Raw genomic sequence first — 7,963 nt, 5'->3', positions numbered from 1 at the left:
CGAATTATGCTCAAATTCGCGCCAAAGCCTACCCTACTTCCGGCGCCTGCGCACGTGTCCTCCGCAACAAACAATACACTTTTTTGCAACGACATTCAAATGATAGGACTACCGACTAATGAAGACTAGTGCCCTCTTTTTCTAACCTACGAAGTTTCTTCTAAGTGTGAATGAGAGGAGAGATATGACAGTTGGCTTCATATGGCGTCTGCCGTGGCCATATGTTGCTTGAGGTTTCGAAAATTACCCTCAGTCTGTTTCGAAAATGGCGATACTTATGTACGTCTGTCAGTTGTCTTGTCTATTCATTACTTGTGTATGACACGCGAACCTTAATCGGGATGACGTACTCCTTTAGAAATTGTTTTTGGGTCCTTCAGTATTTTGACATCAATGTAACACACCAGTGCCCATATGAATGGATAATGTCCTTGATATTGCAAGTATAGAAATAATAGTCTTAAGGAAGTGTTGCTGGAGTAATACAGAATGTTAAGTATGTTTTGAGGTGTTCGAAAGTTTGCAAGTCATATTGTTCTTCATCGAGTCAAATGTACTAAAAACAAATGCTTTTAGCGTCGTAGAATATTGAGAAAAGTATTCTCCAACATTTTATTTAGTGATATAAATATCTACTATTTCCCAAACATCGCATCTTGTAGGCAAAACCAAACAGATTTTTTTTATTCAAATAAAACGAAGAAGTATTGTAGACGATTCTAATGTAATTACAAACAGTAGTCTAGCGTAACCCTAAAATGCGTGCGTAACATCAAAAATACCAAATGGAAAAAATCTATCAGAATTCGTACCCTTCATAATTTTCTAATTTATTCTATTATTGATCCATAACCAATCATATATAATAACGATACCAAAACTAAAATTATTTTAACCCTTGAATGGTTCCGATCGAATTGGAAATGACTCGCTCGTGTCACTTCACAGTTATTGGGGAAAAATACAAAAAAAAACCATTTTGTGAAACGTAAAAACCTGGGATTATTATAATTGATGATTTTTGTTTGTTTTTTGACTTGAACGGTTATGTTATTCCTTCTGTGAGGTTTTGACCGTTAGGTGGATTTTAAGTGGCAGAAACATTTTGAATATCGACTCTGATAATTCATTTTAAGAAAAAAGATGGGTAAGTGAAATTTTATAAGTAGGTACCTACGGTATATGTACAAGAAGGCCAATTATTTAATTATTCGTTAAACATCTCATCGTCAAATTTCCAAAAGAAACAGTAATTATTTTTTTAATGAATTGCTATTCTATTCTTTTAAATAGATTCTTCTAATTTTATTTCTTTTAAAGCGTCGAAGTCTAAACAACTTCTGGAAGGCCTTTTCGCATCTCTAATGATGCAAAAAACTCTGCTATTTAGGTATAGTACCTATTACAGCTTATACTAATTCAATAATTTTGTTCGCACAAAAACAATCGGCATCTTAATTCCACTTTAATTTCAAAATAAACAATAATCTCAAATTGGTTTAACCATTCTTAAGTATTTAAGAAAACCAAACAAATGACAAAGGAGAAAGTTAAAAAAACATAATTTCTAATAAAGAACTAACTTTAATGTCACAAAAAGTGGAACTTAAGGAGAAAATAACAACGGTTCAGCTAGATCAAAGGTGCCGCATGGTTTAAATAGTAGATCGTTATAAATCGAAGCGCGAACTAAGTATAGTTGACTAAATGACCGTTTAACCCTTCGTTGTCGAGTTAGTCTGAGACTACAAAATGAAATGGGTTTGCGTTTACGTTTCAAAACACTGGTCAACAGATTTTTCTTTTTGAAAAATTATATTATACGCATCTAAATTAAAAAAATTGTAATCTTACGAAATCTTATTTTAAATGGCATTCTTATAGGCATTTAATAAATTTTATTTTATTCTTGCAACTTTCGTCGCAAAGAACATTTACAAAACTGAAACAGCTGTATCTTTCTTTAAAAATAAAGACACTGGAACTTATAAAGGGCAGTAGGTCTAGAGTCTCAGCCTATCGAAACGTAAACGCAAACGTAAAAATCAAAGTTAACTTTGTTAAATCAAACCCCCAATCTAAAAATGGATGAAGTCATTTAGAAGCAAAAATCCCATGTTTGTTTAGCATTAAATATTATAATAGGGGCCTAAACGACCCGCCGATGGCAAATAAAGGGTTGACTCCGAATTTATTAAGTCAACATATGGGTGCTTTTTTCGACAAATATTTGGCTATTACATTTTTGATGTGTAAATAAATATAGTGAAGGGTTTTTTTTTACTGTTATTTTATGAGATTTATCTTGATTGTTATGCAATTTCAAACTAAAAATAAATGATAGAGAGTATCAAAGGTGTCCGACTATTCTTTAAATTTAGCTTAAGCGTTGATTTTTCGTATTATTTTGTAAAAACAAAAATTGCACAATTATTAAGAATACCCTTATACTTCAATGTTTAAAATATCAATCAGTAAAAAAAATGTCAGTGCCATCATTTCAACAAGCATATGTCAAGAAGTTGAAAATCCATCAATTTTCGGGACACGGTAGCGCGATGTCCCGTAGTGTGGCCAGTGGCGGCTCCCGCGGGGTGTCCATACCAAAAAAATCGATTGATTTGCGAAAAAAAATGGCGGACCTTCACTTTCGGAGCTTTGAATTTTGCACGCCCACTCAGCAGACAGCAGTTGTAACTTGGCTTCGGAATTTATATAAAAAATATATCAACATTGACGTACGGTGTTGAAGCGTGATTTAAGAAAAAAACGTTTTTATAGGATGCTTAGTGACATTTGTAATATTATGGAAAACCTATTCGATCTTAGTTTCGGAAAAAATAAGAAATTTAGTTATTGTGTCGCGGGGGTTTCAGAAACATTCAAGTCACATACATAAAGACACCCAAACTCAGGACAAGCATTCATGGATCATGCGGGGTTCGAACCCGCGACACGTCACGTTCAGCGGGTTTCGCGTGGTAACCTCAACCTCTCGGCAATCTAGAGTACCTAACTTGCTAAACTCGGTAACTACTAGAGTTCCATCTTCAAAATATTCGAAACATTTTAAAGCTAACTCAAACAGATTTAAAATAACCAGACATTGCTCAAAACGCTAATTCAATTGACTTATTTACCCAATTACAAATTATTTGCTTTAACATCATCATTACTGCACATAAAACAATTCACACCAAATAACCTGTCGGCATCTACAAACACTAATGAAGTCATCAAACTCAGTCAAACTGTGTCAATTCACAAATTACATGCACAGTGAGAATAATTCGCGTCATTCCGTCACAAATCACAGGAAACCGAGATTGAGTCATTACCGCGCTTTTGATGTGTGACAATCAAGGGGCATTGTTAAAAGTTCATTTGCATGTTTACATATACTCGACGCTATAAAAAATATCCTTATTAAATGATGTAACGGTTTACGCACGCGTATTTATCGGGGTAGCCCGACTAGTTTCGGAACCAACTTGAGTACTAATCATGAGCAGACGCGGCGGAATCGCGAGTTTGATTCGTGATTCATACGCGTGAGTAAACCGTTACATCATTTAATAATGAATCATTCTCACGATAGTTGCTATCAAAATAATATCCTTATGTAAAATTTATAAGATTGATAGCCGAGTGGTTGAGGTCACCACGCCAAAACCACAGTGCGCGACGTGTCGCGGGTTCGATCCCCACGTGGAACAAGCATTTGTGTGATCCACGAATGTTTGTTCTGAGTCTGGGTGTCTTGTGCATGTGATTTGTATGTTTATAAAACCCCCCGTGACACAAGGATTAAAATCCTTACTGCGGAAGTCGTCCTTTAAAAAAAAAAGAAGAAAAAAGACATAATCTCTCGATATTCGATGAAGGAACTTCAATTGATCAATTAACCCCATCAAGGTCCAAGGCTGGACATAGGCATACGCCTCCCCGAAGTGGCGCTATAACACTCGATCCTCCGCCTTCCACGTCCAATCCATCTTCCTTGTTTTAATCATCGGTCTATTGGGTTGGAGGCTACACTTATAGTGGTCTCAACTCAGAAGCTAGTATATACAATACACATAAACAACCTAGTAAGTATAAGCTACTTTACATCTCAAAGTATTATGGCTCAACCGAGAAATAAGTCAGTTTTATGAAGCAGTAAATCATTTTGACCACAAGGTATGCACAGTTTGTGGTTGTAAATGATTTATGCAGTTTGAAGATACAACAGGGTTACTTTCTAAAACTTAAATATTTGTCAATACTTTATGACTGGCGGGGAGTATTTGCAACACCCTTATAACTGTATTAACCTGTTTTTAATAAAAAAATAATTTACCTAGGATTAGACATTCGTTCTAAAGCAATTTACTAGAGCACTGTTCCTCAAGCCACCTACATCGTAAATGCCGCTGTAGGTGGCTTTGATCTCCCCTCAATTAACCAAAAGCTTACAAATAAGTCAATCATCAAAAAAGTTCCCAATCAATTGAATAAAACCTTTTTTTACATTGGCAACCGCGAATAATGACACCGCGGGCCGTCCGCGTTCTTTTTAAATTTCGAACAATGGCGTCCAACAGTTCGCGCCCAAAGAATGACATATAGAGAAAAATGGATAAATTAGAAAAAATGTACTATTATGCTTATGCCAGTCCTGACACGGGCTACTGAATTTACAAGTTAATTAAGTATTTTAATTAAATTAGTTAAAGGTGTAGAATACTTTTGCGGTAAACTTAGATTGATAGTAAAAATATCGGATCACTAAATACGTTTAAGTTTTTAATACCTAATTTTAAATGTTGTTAATGATTAAAAATGAAATGCATTTAAGATCGCCGACCTAGCTAAACTAGGTATAACTATTATTTGTCTTAGCTAATCAATGGGTTGGTAATTAATGACTGTCGTCGATGAAATTATTGAAACCTATACCACAAAACCTCCTTGCAGAAACATAAGAAAAGTTTGACATCTAGAAGCAGAAGTAAATGTGACAACGTCAACGGCAAATTCTAAAAAAGGCACCCTTGGGCGACACACACACCTACAAACAGAAAATAACTAAATAATGTTGTAATACATTAGATACACCCTGACCGTGCCAAACAGTGCACGCGTTGGGTAAAACCTTGAAATTTAACAAGTAAGTAAACAGGGAAAGTCTTTATACGGAGAGGTTGAAAATTATAATGGGTGTAAGACTCATTCGGTACAGTAGCTTATAATTAATCTTTGACGGTAACTACGGTCTAAGAGAACATTAAGGAATATTAACAACTCTTCAAAGACCAAAACTGTAATTTTAGAGAAAAGATTTTTTTGCATCAAATTGAATTTAGGACTTCCTCCTTAATCTTTCGCTTAGCTTTCTTTTCGTCGAGACCCAAACTTCTGCTAATAGCAAAGACCCAATCAGTAATGGCGTGATTTCTTTCAGAAGATGACAATGGCGTCAGAACTAGCAAAAGACTTCACTGAACCGGTGATAAGCCCTCAATACAGCCCGATCATGTTCGGAGACACTGGCGTGAACCCCTCTCACACCCCCTCCACCGAGACCTTCACTACGAGGTCCAGGTCCAGGTCTGGGTCCGCGTCCAGAGAATCCGCTTTAAGTGGAATACAGCAGCAACAACAACCTAAGGTTTGATCAATTATTGTATTAAAAAAATAAACTTCTTTTCAAAAATATTCTCCAGAGAGTGAAAAATTGACTTAGGTGCATAGCACCAAGCTGGTCTAAAACTAATAACAACATTGAGCCAACATTTTACGTAGAATACGATATCACATTAAGTGACTCAAAGTCCTACTACTGAGCAAAGGCCTACGCAAAATCCTTTCACGATTTTCTACCTATTTTAAATCTAAAAAACAATAATAGTATTCAACATCTAACTTTCACGATAGATTTTAATATATCACACCATAAATAAACAATGTTTAATTTACCTTCGTCCCCCTATCAGCAAGAGGACCCTGTCTCCGACTCCTCATACACTCTGGCGAGTGACGGGAGCCAGTACAGCAACGATGTCGACCTTTGGATCAGGGGTAACAACACGGAGAGCACTGGGATACAGGGTAGCAGGTAACTACCGCCCGAATGCAAGTACGATACTTAGCTAAGAGATGTTAGATATTTTTCTCTCTTTATGAGTATGTTCCTAGGCTCGGATTCTGCAATTTTTACTACCTAGTCATTTAAATAAGTATAATGCAACTCATTCGTTTTCCAGTCATTGCATTTTACGTCATTATTCCCCTAACTACTTGAGTCGCGGAACTCTCAATGTCAATGCAAAGAGTTTACAATGAAAGTAGGTATTGTCAAAATCCTTAGGACAATACGAACAGTCAATGACGGTCTAGTCTAAGTCAAAAGGCTTGTCTAAGTACAAGACAGCAAAGCAATAAAATATTGGTAATTGTATAAACATTGGTGTACATTCCAGGGTGGTGGTAGTACAGCGCTCCACGCTGGCGCCGTCGTCGTCGATGGACAACGGCATGATGTACCTGATGGCGGTGCTGCTGCCGCTGTTCAGCGTCAACAACTGCGTGCAGTGGAGGTGCACGCCTAGGTAATACAGGGTCGTTGTTTTAATACAGTTGTCTACTTACAACTTAATTTCGACCTTAATGTTATAAAAGCAAACATCTTTTATCATCATTCTAATATTTTTAGTAGCTTGAGGGAGGTCGTTAATTTAATATAATATTAGTTAAAACTTACTGGGCAAATAATTTAAAGACAAAAAGTGCAACAACTTTCTTTCAAACAGTTGAAACTACAGCGATCTCGCTAACAGCGCCATCTGTTAGAATTTAAAGAAAGCGCTAAGGCTACGTTTGTGTGCGAACGGGATGTTATGAAACTCCCGTCCATGCGTCGTTTACATTTACACATTTAATTACTAGATGGCGTTCATTTCAGTTGGTACTTTTTATGCCTAAATAATAGTAACCACCTCACTTCCTTGGAATAGAAATAGGATTATCATTCGATATCGATTAATTTTACTAGTTAAATAATAAACAAATAATAAATTTCTCTCCAAGGGCCTAACATCACCTCAGAAAGTTATATTGGAGTAATAAAAAAAGTCTATATGCTTTATATTGCACTATCACGTTTCAAAATTGCAACATTATTCCTTTCACAAGGAGAGAAAGATCCCTGCCCCTTAGCCAAGTCTCATTTCGATTGTATGAAAAGAACAGACCTAAGTTGCCTGACTCAACGAACCGAAATTTCTTATCTAAAATTTCAGAGTCCAAGTAATTTCTATTGACAACCGCGGAAATGTAACTTGGCTATAAAGGCCTATCTTAATCATTTTACTTCGTCATATAGCCCTAAAACACCACCAACACTACTAATCCCATCCCTATCATCAGCACAATGATAGGCGCAGCGGAGCTGATCCTGCACCACCTGACCCGGTTCTGCGGGCAGGCGCGCGCGCACATCCGACGCCTCGCGCAGGACCAGATCGCACGCGACCTCTTCGCCACTGCCATGGATATCGTCCTCGTGGTCTATGCCATCGGATTCCTCGTCCTCTCCTTATATCAAGCCTCTATCATTGGTTGAATTCGAACCTGTAGTACTACGAGTATTGAAACAGTGAAGTCAATAGGTGCAATGTGTTATATAATTATGGTCTCATTTTATTATAGTTTATTAACTTTGGGTGCATATGAGTTGTTTTATTTTGTTGCTTTTAAGTAGCTTAATTGGAGCGTCGATTTAAGTGGTACTTAAGGTGATTTCTGAACAAATTTAGGTCTGGAATATCATGTGCCTGTGTCATTGTCACTATTAATGTACAGATAAATAGATATATAAAATTTAGTGCTGTTATTGAGTTCGGCAGTTGCCAACCACCACCATATAGAATCATTGATCTTCACTTCTAAACTGGTACTCATAGCCTCATAGGTGTACTTC

General features: G+C 36.6%; 1 protein-coding gene across 2 annotated transcripts; it reads left to right on the top strand.

Annotated features, from left to right (window-relative positions):
• The first annotated feature begins 4,795 nt into the window (after window positions 1-4,795).
• LOC113493377 lies at window positions 4,796-7,711 on the top strand. 2 transcript variants are annotated; one of them, XM_026871330.1, is made up of 5 exons: window positions 4,796-5,152; window positions 5,450-5,653; window positions 5,979-6,100; window positions 6,465-6,593; window positions 7,411-7,711. In XM_026871330.1, exons 2-5 carry the CDS (start codon window positions 5,450-5,452, stop codon window positions 7,604-7,606), a joined length of 651 nt encoding a protein of 216 aa, XP_026727131.1. In that variant the 5' UTR covers window positions 4,796-5,152; the 3' UTR covers window positions 7,607-7,711. The 2 variants fall into 2 exon arrangements, with proteins under 2 accessions (XP_026727131.1, XP_026727130.1); XM_026871329.1 differs by having other exon boundaries at window positions 4,799-5,152; window positions 5,447-5,653.
• The last annotated feature ends 252 nt before the right edge of the window (window positions 7,712-7,963 follow it).

This window comes from Trichoplusia ni, chromosome 4, assembly GCF_003590095.1.
Source record: "Trichoplusia ni isolate ovarian cell line Hi5 chromosome 4, tn1, whole genome shotgun sequence".
Classification (NCBI taxonomy): Eukaryota; Metazoa; Arthropoda; class Insecta; order Lepidoptera; family Noctuidae; genus Trichoplusia; species Trichoplusia ni.
This window is presented reverse-complemented; position numbering and strand designations above follow the sequence as displayed.

What these genes read in the sequence shown, in the direction of transcription:
- LOC113493377 (XM_026871330.1), top strand. Translation starts at nt 5,450, where the DNA reads ATGACAATGGCGTCAGAACTAGCAAAAGACTTCACTGAACCGGTGATA. An exon ending in AGCAGCAACAACAACCTAAG is followed by an intron (nt 5,654 to 5,978) that starts GTTTGATCAATT and finishes TCCCCCTATCAG; the next exon opens with CAAGAGGACCCTGTCTCCGA. An exon ending in ACTGGGATACAGGGTAGCAG is followed by an intron (nt 6,101 to 6,464) that starts GTAACTACCGCC and finishes TGTACATTCCAG; the next exon opens with GGTGGTGGTAGTACAGCGCT.